Genomic DNA, 23,042 nt, shown 5'->3' with positions numbered 1-23,042 from the left:
TATTGTGCGACTTTGGTACAACCCTTTTAAAACACCAAAGTAACACAATAATTCAAACAAACTGACCAGTTGAGGCTGCAATAGACCAACAACTCCTGTGTTCTGCGAGGTTCAATTATTGATTTTTGCCTATGGAGTTTGGTAGGTTTCAAGCAAGCAATATTAGGAATATACAATGTCAATTTCCTGTTGTAAAAATATTCCAAATTTAGTGTACGCTTAAGCTGATATTGTTTTTTTAAGTGGCTCAAACATTTTGCAGTACAGTACATTATTTAGCTTCCTACACCAGTACTTCTGCTGCTTCTCCAAAGTCTGTAGCTAATACACTGACTATGGATATGTACCTAATGCAAACCCATTTCAAAAAAATCCAGCCTAACCCTTTACAACTAGAAGCTAGCTCAGTGTAGCTTCTTTAGTGATGAGCCAGCTAGCTTGTAACAATATTTGGTTTGGATGTGTGATGCACAATTGTATGCCACCAGCACACCAACCCCATGTCTTTATTTCCTCAGCAGTGACTCTGTGTTTGCATGCCTGTGCACAAAACTTTGAACAGGATACACCACTGCTACAATCCAAAGAATGGAATTTTAGCCTGGAAGCATGATCACTCAAATACACTATGAATGATGTCTAATAGATGGAGGAAAAGAGCGATGCTGCTTTTCCACCAAACCACAAAATCCTTCTAAATATTGCTTATTTTCCAGTAAAATCAGGGTGATGTTGTTAGCAACGCAGCTACTCCATGTGTTTTGTCTTGGAAAAGGGTCAACTTGATCCATATATACTTCACTTTTGTCTACCCTATAGCTTGCAGCTGTGTGTAATGCAATTAGTCACTTTTTTTCATCAGCATGCACATGAAACAAAGCAGCCCTGATGAAATCTGTAAATCAAATTACCTTTCAGACCTCAAGACAGAAGGAGGCTCTCATGTAAAACCTGGTGCCTCCTCTATAAGACACTATAAAGGTGTAATTCAGTTACTTTTCAATTAGATACTTAACCCTAATGCACTCAGGTGTCTTCCTGTGAGTCACTCCGGTCACATCTGCACGAATGTACTAGGATGTAATGCTGTGAATCTGGAAGAGAGGCTTTGTTTTAATAAATACCGCAGATTTTCCAGCAAATGCTACTGGCACAATCTGCAACGTCCTTTGGAAAACTCGCTGTACACACGTTATCACCAAATAAAACCAAACTATGAAGATGATGAGGAACAGATCCGAGTCAGGAGCTCGATGAGAAACATGAAAGTTCATTTAAGGCACAAATAACTTTAAACAGAGGAGTGCGTGAGTATCTGATCTGTTAAACAAGTTAGTAGAATTGCTCTTAAGTGATGCCTTACTCAAACTAGTTCACATCTTTCAAAACACATGCCATCATTCTGGGAGGAAGAGGTGAAAGTATGCTTTAGAGTTAAATTGATGTTTGTTTGTTTTTTAACAAAGACTTACTAATGTTGATTTTGAGTATTTTCAGAACTGAAGGATTTAAAGTCCATTGTGTACTATTTTATTAGTTTTTTAAATCTAATAATACAGGGAGAATCACTGATCCTGCTTTGGACTTTGATCAGTTTTCAATTTAGATCATTTCGATTGCTTTTCTTGGCTTATATAACAGCAAAATCATGACATCACTAATAATTATATATAATTACGCAAATGTTAAAATTTAGTTTGAAGGTCCCTTACTTAGATTGCATGATCACAACTGAACAACCTCCATGAGCAAACTCAATCCACTGGGGAAGACTGTGACATGCCGGTGGCTCTAGAGAGGGCTAGGAATGTTAAGGATCAATCGATCAATCAACATTAAGAATTTATCCGATTAAAAGTTTATTAACCAATGATGTATTTTCCGTGTACCATTTCTCCAGATCAGAAATCGTGTCTCCTACAAGATCTTGCAGGATATAATAAGGCCTGGCTGTAACCTGAAGTACTTCAGGAGAAAATGCAAATGTTTTTTAATAGCCAGTATTTAATTATTATTAATATACAGTTTAATTTTATGTTAGAGAAAAGTTACAAAAATGTTTGTGTATTCTGTCAATTATAGTTCGGACTTGCAGGTCAGCCCCTTAAAAAAATCAGAATCTGTATCTATTATGCACGATACATTGATCAAGAATGGATTAGTATTTTCAACTATCGGTTAAGGAAAACATACAAATTTTGCAACCATAGAGAGAGCCTTTCATGTTTTTCTGGACCACTGTATTTCTTCTACATGCTTCGAAGGGGAGGGTGAGGCGAGTGGTATTCAGCTGGGCGCAGTCTGCAAACTCACCACTAGAGTCCTAATCCTACTGGTCCTTTAAGTTTTTTTAGTATGTAAAAACGCTTGAAAATAACCTACAACTGACTCTAAGATGGCCTATGACAAATTGTTTTTTGTTGATTTTGCCTTCTTCTTGACAGATCACTCAAAAGATGCTCTACTTTTGCCTCCGGCTTTCATCTGGTGATATTTCTGGCTACATGCATCATGGGCAGCAACTGCAAACACAAAATGTCCTGTCCTCAAAACTACCAGTCACGGTGTCACAGGTCACACCTTACTCACTTTGTCCATTGCTATTTACAGTCTGTGTTTTCATCTAGTCACCGGAAATGTGTCTCTGTGTTCATACAGCACGTGGAGTGTCGGCGAGGACATGACTGTATCCTCCTGTTTGTGTCAAATGGACACACAGTACAGAGGACGGGTATGTCATTCTTGCGTCAGACTTCCTGTCTTTCTCTCCTATACGCAGACTGAAAGGGAAGCGGCAGCTGGAGTCTTCCACACAGATGCTTGGCACAGATGAGAAAAAATAGAAAAGATAGAAAGAGAAATGTCTCCAAAAAAGAACATAGAGAAAAGGACAATAACATTGAGAAGACGACGATAAACCAATAAAGTGGGAACTCAAGTGGTTTTGGGAGATATAAGACACTTGAACGGCCCCTCATGCCAGCTCATTGAAGTGCTAGTGAGTTGAGAAACAGATTGAAAAAGAGACAGAGTGACAGGGAGACATTGGGAGAACCAGACGGCCCTGCAGAGACCGAGGGCTCAGACAGAAAAAGGAAAAGAGAAAAGAAAGAGGAGGAGGCTGACCGGTGGGAGAGATCGATGGGAAACAAGAGCAGCAGCAACCATGATAGAAACCAGATGTAGACCCCTACAGTACACAGAGAAAGGACAGAGAAAGAGAGGCAGCAGAAAGGAGCTCCGAGAAGGCGGGGGTGATCGAAGATGACATGATCGGGAGAAAAAAATGAGAAAGATGCCAACAGAGAATGAGGGAACAGAAAAGAAAAGAGAGGAGACAGGGAAAAGAGAGAGGCAGACAGACAAAGAGAAAGGGGGGCGAAGAGGAAGAAAGCGGAGAGGCCTGAGACTGATTTCCTCTCCTAAATCTTCCTGTATAATCTAAACTGACCTACAGTAGGTCAAGAAGCTTGCCGGGACTTTTTCTCCGGATTGTTTTAGACTACTTAAGTGCTGCAGTCTGTTGCTAAAGAGTAAAGGCAACTTTCACAGCAGATGAGGTTTCAGACTACAGGCCTCCATTCACTGTCTATTATTTGAAAAGTCTGCAAACTAGAGTATAAATATGACAACGGAACATGGCATTTTGTCACATTTATTGGTCTTCTTGGTGTCTGACATTTCCTGAGCTAACCTCACTTAGGCTTTTTGCAACACCAAAAGGATTGTTAGCTTCATAGCTCAGCTGTCCGATCAATCACATCAATGTGTAGCAACACAGGCTACAGTAGATGGGTGTAGAGCAAAACTTAGTTTGTCATTTCTATTTGTTATGACACCATTCTACTTACCAGATTAATTGCTAACATCTGGGAATATGACAACAATGAACTCCAATGGAGCAAGGGGCATGAGTGGTGAAATAATCATGATACGGAGTCATGGGATAATTCTCTGTTGTCACTGCAAGTGACGCCTGTCATTTGATCCATTGGTAATAAAATACTGATTAGAACATATTTAAGTCAAGAGACTCAATGATTTCACAGTTGTGTTTATAGCTATATTTTGCACTACAATGCAAAGTAAGATTAAAAATAAAGAAACTACTCAGATGCCCAATAAAGATGCCAATGAAAAGGCCACAAGCAGCTAATTTCTGCGTTGAAAAGTAGCCATCCTCTGTCTGCGTGCGCCGCATGTGTCTGAGGGTCTTGACAATCACAGGAAATTGTTAGAGAAAGATTCCTGAGATTGACAACATCATGGACCCTGTCTGGATTGTTCTAGCAATGTTATCGCCACCCGCCTGGTACTCCAAGCAGGTTAAAACAAACAGAATTGCTTGCTATAACTTTTCTCAGACTTTATTTTTCTTCACATTAGTGTTTCAAAATCAGAGCTGACCAGAAAGAGGGAATGGAAACTCTGCCACATATTCTTGGTGAAGGGACACTGTTGTATGTGTTCCTGAACTGTATGACTGTGTGCTGATGCATTTTAACACCTATGTGCATGTGTTAGCAGCCATGTTTGTCCCTGACAGAGTGTGTGTGCATGCACTCATTCCTCACGTGTTAAGTGTTTTGAACACATGTTGTTTGGAGGGTTGTGTATTCACTCATAGCAGCTCCGTTAAAGTGTTAAATCCGCTATTTGAGGCTTGAGAAAGTTCATTTCTATACACTTGTGACTCTTTGCTGTGACTATCCGTGTTCTTGTGTGCAAATCTTATGGCTGTCCCCCAATAGTCACCTAAACTGTTGGACAGTGAGAAGAGTTTTATCCCCTCTTGACAGCAAACATGTCAACAGAAACACTTTCACTCAGACACTTGAGTGTAGAATCGGCGAACATGAATCATCGAGTTGCATTTTTTGTTGATGTCACCGTAAGAAAAAATGATAGGGCCAAATAAACTGGAAACATGCTAATAGCAAGAATAACTTTCTTCCACTGTTGTGGGAAATGGGAAGCGGAAGTGGCAAAACAAAAACAGACGACTGGTTTATGTGTCACTGTGGCATGGGAGAGATGAAAAAGTCGATTCCAACTCAACTTTGCTTTGTTGCGCCTCTTGCCCAGCAACCAGCGACAAATACTGGACATCAATTTCTGCCTTCAAATGAAAATAACTTGTAGCCTGATGCTTTGTCAGCTTTATGCGACGCTGCTAAATGTATCACTAAGGTTAGCCAAATATTTTCCTTAAGAGACAAACTTTAGTTTGAAACTTTTATTGCATACAAGGTGGTTTATGCAACTGGACACAGTTCTGTAGCTGCCTGAAGCTACTTAGCTCATTTAGCAGTCTGATTGGAATGGGACAGTCTCCAAGACTGACGGAGGACAGTTGGGAACACAGTAACGAGTTTGTAGCATGGCAAGTTAATTTAACATTTTCTGTTGTGTTGATCAGTCAGCAACTCTTTGTATTTGTGAAGTTGAAAGTTATTTATTCCCACACTTCAAAAAAAAAAAAACTTCAGTTATACTGTGTTAAAGTAAATTAACTAAATGTTCAGTCTCCTTGCTGGTTGTTCCGACACATTCGGACGCATTGCTGCTTTTGCCGTTAGCAAAGCTAGCTAGGCAGCTCACTTTGTGCCCATAATATATATTTAAATAATTAAATTAATGTCATAAACATGCAGTGACTTGTTGACTAATGACTTGAACTAACGACTGCTACTTTACGAGGAAAATCTCAAGTCGGGGGCAGCCCTTGTACATCTGTTACTGTTTTCCACCCCAAACTTTCCCCGACTGTTTTTGTATCGAGGAAGATGAAACTGTACTGCACATGTTCTTCCTTCCCTGAAGTCCATGCCATCCCTTGTTCCCCCTTTCTCTTCTCTTTTTTTTCCTCCCTTTCTTGCCTTTTCTCCCAGGTCCAATGTGGAAAATGTGGCATCACCGAAACCACCGTTGCTGCCGTCCAAGTCTCCTAAAATAAAAAGTAACCCTACCCTCCTCTTTTATTCTGCTCTTTCCCACTCCAGCTCTCCCTTTTCTTTCTCTCTGCTTTCCCTTTTCCTCTCCCCTGCCAAAATGCTCCACCCTGCCCAACACACAGAAGCATGAATATGGTGTAAAATCTCTCTTTGTTAAATTTCTTTCTGTCTTGACTTAATTTGTCTTCTCATGTGTGCGTGTCTGCCTGACTCATCTGTCTATCTGCCTCTGTATGTCACAGATCAGACCATGAGTGGGTGGGGATGGTAAACAAACTCCCCAGGGATGCAACAGAGAGCTCTTTTTTTGCTTTGGTGAAACCCCTGACTCCCTCTGCAAGTCAACCACAAAAAAATCACCAACGTCACGCAACTTAAATCATGTCATTATAATATGTTCCCACTGGGATCTGACAACTTTGGAAGTTGTAAACTGGGAGTTAGAACTGCTGACTTAATTTCTTCCTGAATCAAGTGCATGCCTTTATGAGATTAAAGATATAAAAACATAAAGCTGTTTTGAATTTTGGAGCACATGTGGAAGCAATAGTACCTTAAAAATATACCCTACACTGTTTGTTTTAACTTAAGAAAAGTTAGCATCCAGGCTGCCTTAATTCTAAGCTGACTTAATGCGAAAAGACAAGTCAAGGAAATGTTGTAATAATGCAAAACAGAATAATCTTTTCCAATAATTCAGTTGCACATGAGAAAAAATGTTTTATAAACTTAAGATACTGAGTTGATCCAACAACTCTTCAGTCACACAGACAAACTCATACTATTTAACATTTTCTTGTGAATTGCTAATGTGCTAATCATGTTTCCTTAGAAACTTACTTTAACAAGTTGGATGAACTCAGAACATTAGCTTCTTCCTGAATATATGCCTTTAAAAGAAGTTAAAGTTTAAAGTTTCTGAGCCATGTGTAAGTAGTAGATACTTAAATATAAGTTTGTTTTGCCTTTTTTTTTAAAGTTAGTGTCTGGAGTACCTTAAAATGACAAATCGCAAACTTTGAAAAGACAAGTTGAGGTAATTTTTGTAATGATTCAAAACAGTTTTTCTAGTCAAGATATGAAGTCAAACCATAAACTCTTCAGTCACACTGACAAACATTCATAACATTGACATTTTTTTATACTTTGTTAACTTTTTTTTACCTAATTCAATAGTAACTTTAATCATGGTTTCCACTTCAGTAAGTCAGCTAATATGCTTATCATGTTTCCTTAGAAACTTAACTTGACTTAATGAGTTGGTTGAACTCTGTACAGTACATTCATTTAACTCATCATTTCAAGGCAAAAGACTTCAAGTTACAAGAACTCATGTTTATAAGTTCCAGTTATGAAAATAAATAAGTTTAATTAACTTAAATAAATAAAAAACTACATGTCAAGTTAGTGAAAAGAGTTGATTCCACCGATTCCTTGCAGGATTTTTTTTTACAGTGTAAAATAAATTTAAGGCAGACAAAACCTAAAATGTCATTTTGCATAGCTCAAACACAGAAAAGCCTATGATATCAGTGTTTTGTAGGACTTCAAAAATGTATATAAACTTGAGGACACACGGCTTTGAGTCCCTTAAGAAGTATTTTGCAACCCGTTTCTTCCACATTGGAAAAGTTTGATTCTTTCAGACAAACTTGAGTCCACCACAGTTTTAAAAAGGGGACTTACCATGACTTCAGTCAGGAATTCCTACATAGTCCTCAGCTCCTTTCCTGCATTTGCTTCCTCTCCACATTCTCCGCAGAAACTTTCTCCTCTCAGTTATCAAACAGTCTCCATTAACCTCCTCTGTCCCTTCAGATCTGTCTTCATGTAAGATATTAGCGGCTGAAAACAGTCCTCCTCTCTTCCTCTCTCTCTGCTCTCCGCTGTATTTCCCAGCCTGGGAATGTCCAAACTGCATTTCCCCCCCTCCTCCCCTCTCTGTCTCCGTCTGCCGGGCGGGCAGTCCCACGCACTCCCACCTCCCCTCTCCTCCTCCTCCCCTCTCCTCCCTCCATCTCCTCCTCCTCTCACCTAACAAGAGCACTACAGTCCCTCTCTGCACTCAAACTTTCCATTCCGCCCCCCAGAGTAACTTAAATGAATAGACAATGAAAAGCCGTTACCCCACCCATGCGTAATTGGAAAAAAAAAACTTCTGATGTTTTATTGTATTGTTGGTGAAATTACACGTTCTTTAGTCTCAGTGGGAGATAGTTAAGTCTATTTGTGATTGAGCTTTATTTGATTAAACGGGTTGGGGCAATCACTGAAAATACTGAAATGACAAATAGTGTCCTGCTTCTGCACATGTTTAGTTTATTTAATAATCCAAACTGGGAACAAACAGACGCCAAATTGCATAAACAGAATGGATTTTTACTCCACCAGAAGATTGTAAAGGTTGTAGGTTGTCTTAATGAATTGCTGCCACATGAGAAAAAGAAAAATGCATCAGAATCATCATAACATGCAATATTTACTGTTGTTTTTAGGTTCATAAATATCTTCACAAGTTAATCCAGTGTGTAGGATTTAGTGGCATCTAGCGGTGAGTTTACAGATTATAAACCCCTCATGGCCACAAAACTTGTCAAAAAATGCAAAAGGCCGTATCTAGAGCCAGTGTCTGGTTTGTACGTTCTGGGCTCCTGTAGAAACATGGCGGTACAATATGGCAGCCTCCGCGGAAGAGGACCTGCCCTGTTTGTAAACATAAACAACTCATTCAAACAACAATTCTTATTTCCAGGTCATTATACACTATTGAAAAAATACTTTAAATATTCAATTTCTGCCAAAAAGTCCCCATAAATGTTACATACCAGACCTTTAAGATAGGAAATACCAGATATCATTTATGAGATTAAAAGTGTTTGAAACTGCAGCAGCTGGATGTAACATTATAGTGATATTTATTTTCCTTGAGCTCACCAACCTTAGTTTTAAGATTTTGTCAATAAATGTCATGTTTCAAATGTACTTTACACTGTTTCCTATGATGTGAGCCACGTGTTAATGCCATTCAGCAGACCTACAGTGGAGAAATGTTACTTTTTCCTCATAGTATAAAAACATAAAGTCACATTTTAGGCTTCAGTTGCCATTACTCACTCTTTCTCCTTCTTCTTAGCTTGATGGTTTATTGGCCCATATTGGTGCCACACTGGTTGCTATACCACTGCTAAATTTAACCTCTCTGGTTTGTGTTCAGACCGCTGTGATGAGTGCAAGAATGGAGTTGGTTTCAAACATTTCAACAGCTCAATAGCTCACCCTTGTGTTTCCTGTGCGATATTGCAATAATGGAAAAGCAAGAGGAGGAAAAGGAGCTTGCTATAACAGAGGTGACCGTCTTTAAAGAGACTTGTTCATCAGGTTCTTCGTTCATTTTGTAAAATAAATATTGATGTAATAGATGGAGGGAAACCATTGCCTCTTGCTTCTTATTAGATTAACAGCAATGAATGATCACAATTTTTTAATCTAATAGAAAATTGTCACTTTTAGCTGAGCTTCATTACTTTTACTATAAAATGACAACTGATACATTTGGTAGAGCAGTTGTTAGACTGTAATAAAATCACACTTATGAAACTTTCAGCATAATTAAATAGCATTAAATGTATCATTGAAAACAATTAATTATCAAAGTTTTTATGGCAAAGCAAATGACAGTTTTACTTACATTAGTTCAGCTTTACTATCTTTATCTGTTTGGTAAAACATGATTTCAGAAAATAATTTGATTTGACTTTTTTTGTTACAAGATACATAATTATGTTCAGGAAGACCAATGAAACAAAAAAACATGTTAACCATTGAAAATGACACCAGTTCACATCTACAGTGTCTTTTTGTTAATAACATGAAGTAAACTGAAAAGGCTTACTATTCAAAAAAACAGTGATATCTAGTCAACTTTTTTTTAACATTTTAACCTAAACAGAGTGCGCTGAAAAAAAAAGTTGAGAAAACTTAGTAATTTCTGTCTGAAAATTATTATCCATCATTCACTTTCACTTAAATGAGTTTACTCACCAAATTTTGAAAGTCAAAATTTTTAGTTTCTAAAACTCAAAAAGCTAAAGTTCTAAGAAGAAAAGTAAATTATCACAATAAAAGATCATAGGTCAGAAATGTTTTGATTGTGTATTTCAGAACTGAAGAGCTTCAGTTTGATTCAAAACTCAAACATTTTGCGAAGACAATCGCCTGGAAAATTAGTTTTCAAAATATGCTCCATCAACATTCAGGGTTTCAAAAGTATTTGATCACATTTGACTGGAAGTGAAACAGAAACAGTCAAGAGGTATTGCATAATGTGGTTGAGGAGTATAGTGTCAGTGCTGGGTGAAAGTAGTGCCTCAGCACACACACACACGCACCTGGCAGAAACACCTGGATGGACAAGAAGAGCCAGCTAAGTCCTTGTACAACCCTGTCTCTGGGTGTGTTTGTCCCTCCTAGTTTATATTACACACTCATTCAGGTTGTGATTACAAACATTAATCAGACTTGGCATTTGTGCCACACACAGGATTGTGCCACACCTGAAATAAAGCACCATATAATTTAGAGATGGACGTGTGTCTGGGTTGTGCTTTGAATACTTCGACTGTGCAATGGACCTCTTTACAATTAAACTAACTTTTCTGGTTGTTTGAGCACCACAAGCTGAGTGGCATTTAGTTCCATTATATTATTTTTATAGCTGGTACCTGCAAAGCTCTGCAACTCACACCAAAACTATTTAGATGGATGAATAGCACCAAAGGCCAAAGGGAAAATTCACATTTTTTCCATTCTGGGGTGAATAGTACCTTTAAAGGTATAGCCAGCAAAACTCTGCTAATTGGCCCACCGAGCTGACCGGAGAGCCACGTGAACCATCAGTCACACTCCAGTGCTTCCACTACAATCCCTCCTTTCAAACAGTTTGCTCCATCTGCTGCCTGGTAATTAACCAGTTAATTGATTTTTATTTCCATATTTAATCAATCATCAGTCACTGTCAATCCACTAATTGCCATCTTGCATTAGTTCAGAGTTGTAATCAGTGGTAGACTGTAACTAAGTACATTTATATCAAGTACTGCACTTATTTTACACTTTACTTGAGTTCCATTTTATCCAACTTTATGTTTCTACACTACATACCAGAGGCAAATACTGTACTTTTTAGTCAGCAAAGCTGAAAAAGGCCGTTTTCTCACTTTTTAGAGATGCATGATTCTCACAGGACAGTGATGCTACAGACATTTGATGATCTTATAGACCATGATGCATTGCTGTAGATTAAACTTAATCAAGGGGGTGGCACTATACCAATCATTAGCGGCGATGTAGCTAGTTACTGTAATTATCCAGCAAAACACAGAAGCCAGGTGCAGAGATGTAGCAGTAGGGGTGGGGGTGTGTGGAGAAGGTGGGGACTATTTGCATATTCATGAATCAATGCATACTGGATCAATAAGCATTACTGTAAATATACTAGAATTAGGCAAAAGGCTAGTTTTTATTGGCCATATATGAAGTTGGCAACCTAAAATCAATGTAAAAATTAAGAATTAAATTAAATTAATTAAAGAAATCTTCCTGAATTTGATCATCTGGGACAGGGCACTTTGAAATCTGGACACTGCTTAAAAAGGCCTTTGCTGCCACATGCCAAGCTCAATATCACCAACTTTTCAGAGGCATTATGAAGAAATGACAAGGAAAGAAAGAAAATGTATATATCCACCAAGGCTCATTTTTTTAAGTCTTAACATTATGTAAACCAGGGACTCAACGTGCCTAATGGCCACTTTTGCAAAATGACAGGAGGCCATGGGCCAGTTAACAAACAAGCATTAAAAATAACGTTATTTATTAGATAAAATGAATAAACATTCAAAGGCCCATAACTAGTTCTAAACTAGTTGGTTTATTTAATATGGCTGACCATAGATGAACAACTGGTCTACAATAATCCACAATGTCATCTAGTGGTTTTGATAGTCAACTTGACATTTCTGTGAAACTATTCATACATTCGGGAGTATAATTTGACGATAACAAGCGACGACGAGTCCTTCAGTGTCAGTTGCCCTCCAGACTCCATTAACATATTGCCTAATTTAACCCTTATAAACATTTAATCCTTCTAAAAGATTATTAATAATTTCTTACAATTCATAAGCAGACACAAACTCATTCAGCAAACATTCAGTGGTAGTTTTATTTCCATGTAAAGCGAATAAATATGAAATGGGCAGTGTGAAGAACAACACGGGCCAGAACAAAAACAGACGTTCTACAGTAGAATGGAAATTTCAAAGGAGAGCCTACTGGCTGTATCGACTCAGCATGTTTCCTTAATCTCTGATGACATATCATGATCATTTTATAATAGGCCTATATATTACATTTTTCTGTTTAAATCAGTGGTGCACGTGTGATTTCACATTCATTATTTCCGTGGACTTAAAGTCTTAAAGTCTGTTTTATTTCATGACCTTGCTGCCCTGGCATTAGGCCTTCGTTCTCCTAAAAAAAAAAGATAAAACCGAAGGCCAAGTGGCCCTAAAATAATGAAAAATATTCCAGGCCTAGGTCCCAGTATTGTCACTAAGGATTTAGCTGCTGCTGCTGTAGAAGTACAGTCTTTGTGCTCCGTCCGCTGCACCTGTAAGACACAGAAAGAGCTGGTGGATTGTGGTGAAGTACAGCATGTGCATACATGCAGGATGTGAGGTGAAACTCCTACTTGACTGGCAGATGAAGTTGAGGAGCTCCTCACAGGGCCGGTCCCCCCACAGGTGGCGCTGTTCTCTGGCCAGGCCTCCACAGGGGCTGGAGTGACGGTGAGGAGCAGAATCTCGAGGCCATTTGGTGAATTTCATGGAGTCGCCAGACATCCAGAACCACTTGTCACCCATTAAGTGTCTGCCAGACAGATTTATAGCTGAAAAATTGTTTTCAATCATCAATCAATCTACCGAGAAGAACCCTTTTATATTCTATGGGTTTCATCTAGAAGTCACCAAGGAGGTTCAACTGATACCGCTTTTATATTATGGTACAAAAAACCCTTGATGAAAGACTTCTCTTGGGTGAAAAGGGTTGTTAATGGAACCTTTAGTCTTACAGAGAACCCTGAACAACCTTTTCTTCAAAAAGGGGTTCTTCAAAAACCCTTATCTCTAAGAGGGTAGTTTTTCATTGGCTGATGATGAAAACTTAATAACCTTCAAACACAAAAATAAAAAAAAAAATACTAAGAGGGGACTCCTTCAGACAAAAACCTCTCAGTTTGAGGGTCTAATGTGCATCTAGTGTGGGGGTCCTTTACATAAAAAAGTTTGTTGTACTGTACAGTGGTTTCTGTCTGTCTTTTTAATCACCACACAGCAACAGGTATCAAGTTCTAAAGCAGAAATAATATGTTTTAAAATATTTTCAACACTTTGAATCCTGTTTATTGAGTATCACATGAGCACGCTAAAGATAAATCCAACCTTATCTTAATGATGCTTTAGTACTGCTGCTATTGATATTTCAGTTATTTGGAACAAGTTCTGAAAGCTCAAGGTGACATTTCTAAATTCTTTATTTTGTTTGACTAACAGTCAAAAACCCAAAGATATTTACTTGTCAGCTATTTCAAACACAGTATTTTACTTGGAAAGGACCATTAAATGTTTTCGTGTGATGGAACAACTGAAACAATTTGCTCTGTCAATCAATCTTCAATTTATTGACTCCTTGTTTCGGTGCTAATGTTACAGCATGTTTGTCTCAGGGTGTGTCTTTAGTGAGAACTGTTGGCGAAGCATCCATGCACATCAGTCATGGAATGGCAACAATGCAAATGAGAAAATGTAAGGCCAAACAACATTTGACTCCAAGACCCGTGTGTCTGTTGAGCACATATCAATTTGCAGAATTCAAATTGTTAACATTTTTTTTGACTGTATGGAAAGAGAAGAGGGTGAGGCACCTGTATTCATCATGAGTTCTCGCATGTTTTAACCCTAAACAAATTCCATGATCTTTGCACTTCTTTGTTTATTAGATTATTTCAGTGCCTAAGGACATTTTGGCTAAAGACATCAAACAACATGGGCCTTTATTTGTCCCCAAAATAAACCTTAAGAGCATTATATTATATGATGCTTTAACTTTAAACATGATTAACAGAGAGGCCACCACACTAGCTATTTTATATTATGTAATGTTGTGTTTGAGTGACAGTCTGGCACCTACCAGAGCAGGGACCAAGTCATTGTTTTGCAAGTTACAAGCAAGTCTCAAGTCCCAAGTCAAGGCAGGCAAGTCCCAAGTCCTAAACACTGAGTTTCTCAGCTGTTAATTAGTGATGTGTGGAAGTCGCATGAAGCTCTGCTGCTTTCTTTCTATTTGTGCCAAAAAATATTTGAAGAATTGAAACTTGTAACATTGTCAACAGTCACATCTAGTGACATCTGGTGGCTTGTCGAAGCAGCCTCATATTGTGAAATAAAAGTTCAAAAGACTGCATGATATTAAGTCTGTAGGCTTATACTTTTAATCCTAAGTGCTGCTTTAAATTAGCATATATTGCGCTACATGTTACAGTAAAATAATTATGTGTTGTCCAAAAAAGTTGAAAGTTGTTGACTCTCCATCTGTAACTTCTGACCAGCTTGATTTGTATACTGCCTTGTAGTTTTTGTGCACGAACAAAATTATCTCTGGTGTATTTTTTTCCAACCGGAGCTCAGTAACATAATGTTCATTTTTCATGGTTCTTTCCTGCAACTTGACTGTATGTTGTTGGACTGCTTCAAACAAGCAGATCTGTTGAATTAAGTGTCAACTTGCTGAGGATTAAGAGCATTAATGTTCAAATCAATTGATTGGTGTGCGTGTTTTACTTTTTAATCTTTGGAATTAGGGGAAGGTATCATGTATTTTCAAGTTAAAAGGCTCAAGTCCAAGTGAAGTCACAAGTCATTGGTGTTAAAGTCCAGCTTGAGTTGCAAGCCTTTTCCGATTTCGTCAAGTCAAAAGTACTCAAATTTGTGACTCAAATCTGAGTCAAGTCTGAGTCATGTGACTCGAGTCCACACTCCTGACACCTAACATCTCATTCATACAGCTGTCCTGAGTCAGAGCATCAACTAAATTTCTAAAATGTCATTGTCGGTGTGGGGTACCTGCGCAGTCCCAGCCAGATGTGTCCTGTGAGGGGGAAAGGACTGCGGCTCAGCAGCTGCTCCACCTCGCCCTGCTCCTCCTGGCTGCCAAGACTAAGCAGGTCCCAGTGGTGACGTCTACAGTAGAGCAGGGCATCGGACCAGCAAAGCCTCTGCCCCACCACCGTCACATTCCTGCCACTTAGCGGCATGCTCACAGCGGGAGGAGGAGCGGGGAGGATCACAGGAGGAGAGCTACGAGCAACTTCAGGCACGGCTGAGAAAGAAAGTTGTTAGGTTTCTGTTGGCCTAAAGTATGTTTACACTTCTTGGAACAGACCTGTCTTGAAACTCGAGTTTTGATTCCAAAATGAAAACTAAACACAGGAAGCCTTTGAAAGTCAGAACTCCGCCTTGTCACCAAAGAGCCACTCCAATCAGTCAATCCGCCTTTGAAATGCCTCTCACATCTACAGACAATTTGTCATAAGTCAGAGTTTTTACTACTAAATTCCTTTTTAAAATATTTATCAAATGAACTATTTACATATTTACTATATCAAGGTAATAATTTGTATTTTCACATTAATATTTTTCTTCTTCTTTTACAATTTACTTATGACCCTATGAATGATTTAAAGAGCTGTTTACAAGATCAAACAAACTACAGCCACAAGAACATCAAGAGATCTGCAGAGAAAGAGTGACAGAGGCTCAAACAAATTCTTTACATATTTATAAGAATTAAACCATTTATTTACAAGCTATAGAAACATGCTAATCCAGAGTCCAGGAAGAGGGAGAGAAGCTCATTCGCACTTTGAAAAGATCCAATCCAGATAAAGTTTCAGAGTGAGAGCATCGACCTAACCACAGAAATTCACTATAACTGAACTCCCGCTCCTGCAGCGAGCAGCGACCTCATGCCACACACGACTAAACGCACCTATTGGCACCAAAGCATGTTATGTTCAATAGTGATGTAATGACTCTTCCTTTGTTTTGAGTTTCCTTGCAACATTTTGCTAATATTAGCTAGCTAGGTAGCAAGCATTTTACTAACATTAGTTAATTTAAGATGTGACCCTATATGTCTCTTTTGCAGAAAAAGGACAAAGTTGACCGAGGTACCAATTTTGTTCAACTTTTATTGGAGTACTGAGCAAAAAGGGGCTGGACTTAAGATTGGAACTTGTTCAAGGCACTCAGATCCATACACTGGACCATTTTTCCTGCTCCTAACACATCAACTTCAAGAACTGACTCACTCTCTGCCCAATATATCTCACGGCTTGGCAGCGAGATGATCAATGTTATTCATGTTACCTGTCCGTGGTTTAAAGTTGTGACTGGTCAGTGTGTAACAGTTAGCTTCAAGCAAACAATATTATTACCACAACCACATCTGACATAATACAGTATTTGATTTCTAATAATTTCCACCGTGAGGACATAATATTCAAGGACCATACCTGCCAGAGAAGCAAACACTTCCACTTCACACAGAGTCAAAATCCTGTTAGCTGCAGGAATGTACACATAGACGTAGCGAGCCTCCACATCTGGACACTGGAACGTGTACGTTGGTGTAGCCTGTACCGATGTGATAATACCACATCTGATGGAGCGAGAGAGATATCATGGCAAAATGTGTCAGTTTTAATCAACAAATAAGTAATTTGCTCTACTGTTAATCACCAGTCATTGAGCAGTGGCACCACTGTTTTGTTAGTCTGAACAAGAAATACATATTTTATAATTATTTGCTGACGAATATTCCAGTTGTAGATATTATGTCTTACCTGTAGTTTGCCTTGCCATTCGAAATTGTGATGTGTGTCTCCTTAAGGCTTTCAGAACAACAGTCATGTCTGCGGACAATGGTGACAACACTAATCTTGTGCATAGCGAAGAGGTCCAGGAGCCACCAGGGATGGGTGCCTAGGCGAGTCTGTGCGCAGCATCCCTCAGAAACTCCACCTCTACACCCACTGATGGCATTAGAGGCCTGAAAACGGCCAGCAGGGTCAGTGGATGACTGTACTGCTTGTCCCTTTGAGGCCACATTTGATAGAGGTTCCACTAAAGTGAAAAAAAACAAACAGGAGTTAATCTACATCAGACTGTTTCAATAAATCAAAGTCAGTCAGTTGTACCTGGTGGGGCTGCGTACACCTCAACTTCGCACAGGGTGAGAGTCTTCCTCAATCCAGGGATAATCACGTTCACAAAGCGACCCTCCATGCTGCCTCCATCACAGTGGAAAGTGTAGGTTTTTCCTGCTCTGATGTGGGAGATTGAAGTACACCTGACAGTGGGAGGGGAGAGTTGTTATCTTGTGGTGTTAAAAGAGAACAAGATTGAGTCCTGAAACCTGGAAATGAGTCCACATTTTTAAGCTTCCTCTCACTAGATTTAAAATGCCATTTTTTCACACAGGGCTGTCAATTAATGCTGAAAATACTATACGCAGTTAACAGCAGCCTAATACTCGGGCCACACAGACAGCGTCTCAGCTCTACTGCTCCTGCCAGCCCTATCTTTTTACAGTTTACAGAAAAGTTTTTAAGAGAAGGAAAGAGTTGTAACCAGAAAGAGAAAAGTGAGAAAGACAAAGAGGGCACCAAAAAAAAAAAATCCTGCCCTGCATCCACTCTTTCTCATGAAATTTGTCAATGCAGGCAGGATAAGTTGCATCATGTAAACACCAAAATACTAATAATTGTAAAATAAAATTAACATCGCATTAGCATTTTCTGAATTCCTGTCAGTACCTGGGGTTGTTGTTTCCATTGTTCTCATGTGAGTTCCCAATTCGAATCTCAGCACCATCAAGTCTTTCAGCACAGCAGTCTCCTCTATTAGTAACTTTGATAGATGTGACTATATATGTTTGTTGCAGGTCGACCCTCCACCAGGGGTTGGTCTCGTTCTCGGCGGTATGGCTGCAGGACCCGCGACTGTAGAACGAATTCCGTCTGCCATCGATGGCTTTGGAGGCAGCGGCAAACGAGAGAGTCGACGACTGGGTGGCATCTCCTTTCAGTGCCACATTGGGTAATGGATATGCTTGAACAAAAACAGACAGATTTATCATTTATTGTAGTTCATCTATTGTGGTTCATCTACACATTGTTGATATATTGAAGGTTAGCCTGGCCCCAGAAATCTCTGCCCACATCTGTCATTTGTTCAGACATTCAAATAGGTCTGGTGTTGTGCTCACTGTCAGCTGTTTTTTTTCCTGGTTGGAGCAAAAATTGACCAAGCACTGAAAAGCTGTGTGTGCATTTCAGCAACAGAAGTAGCGGTCTCCCCCAGTCATCCAGTTATCAAGCTGCAAATGTTGAATCAAAAGTTTTACCTGCACCATAATCACCAAAATGTCTGGTTGTTGCATATGTTGCATATCCCAATGGGCAACTTAAGTTGTTCAGAATTCTGACAGGATCACTGCTGTTTCAGAGCAATCAGCGGCATCTATGGGTGCAAGCTATTAAACGTGTTGAATGGACTGAGAATGTGCACAAAACGTTAGGCTGAGGAGTCCAGTAGAATACAAGATTATCTGTGGTCAAACTCCAGGTCTGTTGATCATGTGCACTTGCAAGTGATCGCAAACACAACTAGACTCCTGCTCCTCCTCTTGACTCTACTGACGGGAGAGTTTGGCCAATCACAGTTCGGTAAGATAGTTGATTGTTGAGTCTCATTTCCTGATTGTAAAATTCTCACACTTTGGGTTGGAAGCCACACTGAGATGCCACAATGAGGTATCTTTGTGCCACCAACCCAAAGCGTCGCTATTTAATGACATGGGAATTTGACTCAGCAATCATTTGTCTTCCTCAAGAATCACCTGGAGGCATCTGCACTAGCTTCTGTGTCAATTACACATGACTTCAGCAAGCAGGATTTTACTTGTTACTGACAGCATGACAGATGAAACCCAATGGCAATTCAATGTGGTTATCAGGCTACTAGACTTGGCCCTCTCCTGGAATGTGTCAACAAAGACGTGTATCGCTGTTGCCTGTGGACTAAACTGCCTGGTGCCCCTGTTCACAAAAGAGCATTCATTTTAACAGTTTGGGCCCCAGATTGTAGAGTTCTTGATAGGGCTGGGCGGTATACCGGTTCGTACCGAAAACCGGTCTTTATTTTTCTTTTTTTTTGAATTTTTCATATACCGCCATACCGGTGAACAGCCCCAAACAACGTCCGGAACGTGCGCGGCAGTAAAGTGTTTCAGCGGGGACCCATTTCACTGCTGCACACCAACACCACAGGTATGGTTGCTTGAGCGCGTGTACCAGGGATGTTCTTGGCAACTAATTTCTCTGATGATTAGATGCCAAATTTAATTTAGAATAGTCACTAAGAAAACACAAGGCAAAATTTATTAATTTATAATGTTAAACACGGTCCGAAAAAAATACTGTGTGTATTAAGAGCCGTTTGAAGACGTTAATCACAGTCTACAATCGCCAAATCGTCCTTTAAATGCCGCTGAAATGCGCGCTACTTTGCGCTGTGCAGTACAAACCTTACACGCTTATGCTTCACATTTTCAGACAGAAGAGGGTCACAGTGTCTGCAGGTAAAGGACCCAGAGCTAACGTTAGCTTCCAGCCTGACACACAGCGTGGCTAACGTTAGCTTCCAGCCTGACACACAGCGTGGCTAACGTTAGCTTCCAGCCTGACACACAGCGTGGCTAACGTTAGCTTCCAGCCTGACACACAGCGTGGCTAACGTTAGCTTCTAGCCCGACACACAGCGTGGCTAACGTTAGCAGCTAGTAGTAGCAGTAGCAGCAGCAGCTCCGCCTGCAGGTTTATGTCTGTGTCTGTGCTTAATGCGGTCATGTTTCTCCAGTCTAGTGAATATATATCAGCTTATTCTGTCACAGTCTACATTCATCCAATTGAGAACTGGTTTCAAATTTTCTGATGCATCGGAATCATATGTCTCTGAGCTTATTAATTCCTTTTACTGATGCCAGCAAATTTGTATTCACTGCAAAACACTGATGTCAAACTCATGTGTCTCCACTGCTGGACTACAACAACTATAATAAGAAGGAGTCATGGCAGAGAGGAACCAACAAAAAAAGATGACAGCATTGCTAGCCATAATGACTGTAAAATGAAAGTTTCATGTGACGACGGGAACTCCAGCCTTGTGCTGAAACATATTTTTACACAGCATGGGCATAAATTCCAGGAACACCATGTGTTTAACTGTTTATACACGAGTGCCACTGTTTCCCAACTGGACAGCACATCCGTTACAAAGAATAAATATCCTGTTTTGTAATAACAGTAGCACTGTGCAGTCAGGCTTCTTCTTTGACTAAGAAAGCCTAAATGAAAGTGAATGCTGTGCAAATATTATCCCATTTCATCCTTTTTATATCATAACAAACAGAGATGGGAATTGAGAACCGGTTCCAATTAAGATCCAGTTCCAAATTAAACAGCAGTTAAACAGCAGAGCACACCTCGGAGTCGCTTGCATGCAGGGGCAGAGATCTGGGGCTAAGCCCAGAGACTGCAACCTTTTTTTTCCTGTGTTTTTTTTCCTTTTTTTTAGCATCCATGTGCAGCAAAATAACTTTCTTTTGCTTCAGCACCCACCAAAATGTTTTTTGCGTCTCTGCTGAAATGTCTTAAGAACTTAAAGTGGCCAGAATGCACTGGAGAACACATATTAACACACATAAATTCACACCTGTTAGTGATGCAAGCTAAGTACATTTACGCCAAGTACTGTACTTACTTTGTACTTCAATTCCAAATTATCCAACTTTATGTTTCTACACTACATCCCAGATCTACAGATCATAAACACTGTTGCACGTTGGCGCTGTTCAAACGTGATAAATAGTTTTATTTCATTTCCTGACTCCTTGTCTCAGACACAAAGTCACAGAGCAGCCCTGGATGTGTCTGTAAGTAGTCAACAGTCATAAACATAAAAACGTCTTCATGGTCATGAGAGGTGTCATGGCATGGTTAGACAGTGTAATATCCTTAGGCAAACCTCTTCAAATAAAGTGTTACCGACTTATCTACATCATGTTTTGTGCATAATTACCATAGTTTACAGTGAACACCTCAACTTCGCAGAGACTTAGAACCTTCTTGGTTCCCGGGAGAAGCACAGTGACGTAGCGTCCCTCTGTAGCCCTAAATGGAAAGTAGACTGTCTGTCCCTTTGGAATGTGAGAGATGACTGCAGTCCTGTGTGTACAGAAGGAAGAGAAATGGAAAAACAGAACAAAAGGTTTTTCATATCACAATGGGAGGTGTGTTACACGGGTTTGCATCAAGCTGTTTCACCTGATGTTCGTGAGGTCATTGGTGTCTGTTGAGTTTCCAACCCAAATTTCAGCACCGTTCAACCTGTCTTCAAATTCATCTCTGTTGGTTATCATCACAGCATTAATTTTGTACACTTTCTGCAGGTCTACCCTCCACCAGGGATCGGACTCTTCTTTGGTGTGGGTGCATGATTCACGGTGATACCTCGAGTCTCTGATCCCATCAACGGCCCTGTCAGCAGCCCCTTCGCTGGACACTGACGACTGGACTGCTTTCTGATTCAGGGCCACATTTTGGAGAGGATTACCTTATGGGTAAATTAAATAATTATTAGACAAGAAAATCACAGAGGGTATTGAGTAATAATGAAAAAAAAAACAGTTTACCTGTTAGTGGTCCAGATGCCAGTATGAGGGAAATGCCTACAGATGTTAGAAAAATGCTTGTTTGATCTCCATTATAAAATCATGGACAAAAATAAAATACACGAAGCTGCATCCTAAACAATCAGTATAAGCAGAAACAGGGAAATTACAGAATCCAAATTCAAAAGGAACAGCAGGCTCATCAATATCTCTGCTGACATGCTAGTAATACTTTAAATGTCACCAGAATAGAGTAACTACATTATAATAAAGGAAATGTAAATATTTTTTCTCTATCAAACGCAGTGATGAAATGTCAAGAATTAACCTTTATTCTGCAGCTCCTTGAAGCTTCGTATCTCTGCTAGTTAATTGTTTTCTTTTTAGCTTCTTTCAGCTAATTGTTTTCCTTTAAGCTTATTTTAGCAAGTAATAAAGCAAATAATGCAGCTTCTTGGAAACTGTAAAGTAATAGTAGTAGTTGCTGTTACATTAAATTGAACTTAAATTACTTAAAATAATTAGAAAATAATAATATAGGAAAAAAAGAAAACAAATAAAATACTGTAACTTACTGCTGAGGATCCAAATGTACTGACTCCCTTCCATGACCTTGGAGACAATTGCAGAGCCAGTGTTGGGACAATCTTCATAAAAAAAAAAAAAAAAAAATTAACAGATACACAACAAGTACTGTAGTTGTTAGACTTACTGTCTCTGTGGACGTTACCAGTCACTTGCTATTCTGGGTAAATTGTTCTGATTCATGACTACATGTAAATCTGTAGTCAGAGATATTTGCATGAAGGACAACACACCCAGATGGACATCTGCTGATTGCAAAGAAGTCCTGCCTTTCCATTTTTATCAGCTTTGATGATGAACTACACTTGTGTGTTTTTACAGTTTAAAGCAATTGTTTCCTCTCTAAACAATTTGCAATTTGCTGCCATCTTCAGAATTCCAGCCCGGTCTCAATATGGGAACCGTTTCTTACAAGGCGCCAGAAATAATGCTAGAGGCTATAGACATGTTATATTATAATATATAATATAATATAATATATTATAGACATGTTATATTATAATAATGCTAGAGGCTATAGACATGTTACATTATAATATATAATATAATATAATATATTATAGACATGTTATATTATAATAATGCTAGAGGCTATAGACGTGGTCTTTGGGCGTAACAATTGCAGAACTGGCAACAGGAAGTCCCCTCTAC

General features: G+C 39.3%; 1 protein-coding gene and 1 pseudogene across 3 annotated transcripts in view; both read right to left on the bottom strand.

The window, feature by feature from the left end:
* The window catches only part of arhgef40 (Rho guanine nucleotide exchange factor (GEF) 40), a 55,893-nt gene extending 48,019 nt beyond the window's left edge, over positions 1-7,874 (bottom strand). For both annotated transcript variants that reach the window (XM_084712408.1, XM_084712409.1), the window contains exon 1: positions 7,641-7,874. In XM_084712408.1, the coding sequence (XP_084568534.1) occupies positions 7,641-7,643 (3 nt within the window). In that variant the 5' untranslated portion in view covers positions 7,644-7,874. The remainder of the gene's footprint in view (positions 1-7,640) is intronic.
* Positions 7,875-12,547: 4,673 nt separating this feature from the next.
* LOC146305909 (uncharacterized) lies at positions 12,548-21,749 on the bottom strand (annotated as a pseudogene). Its single transcript, XR_014769158.1, has 9 exons — positions 21,460-21,749; positions 21,215-21,360; positions 17,890-18,184; positions 17,272-17,423; positions 16,918-17,197; positions 16,588-16,733; positions 15,137-15,392; positions 12,706-12,884; positions 12,548-12,624 (listed from the first exon to the last, which is right to left on the bottom strand). The product of XR_014769158.1 is annotated as an uncharacterized LOC146305909 (transcript).
* Between the last annotated feature and the right edge of the window lie 1,293 nt (positions 21,750-23,042).

This window comes from Lutjanus erythropterus, chromosome 23, assembly GCF_056507025.1.
Source record: "Lutjanus erythropterus isolate fLutEry1 chromosome 23, fLutEry1.hap2, whole genome shotgun sequence".
Taxonomy (NCBI): Eukaryota; Metazoa; Chordata; class Actinopteri; order Lutjaniformes; family Lutjanidae; genus Lutjanus; species Lutjanus erythropterus.
The sequence above is the reverse complement of the archived record's forward strand: the minus strand, read 5'-3'. Positions and strand labels throughout refer to the sequence as shown.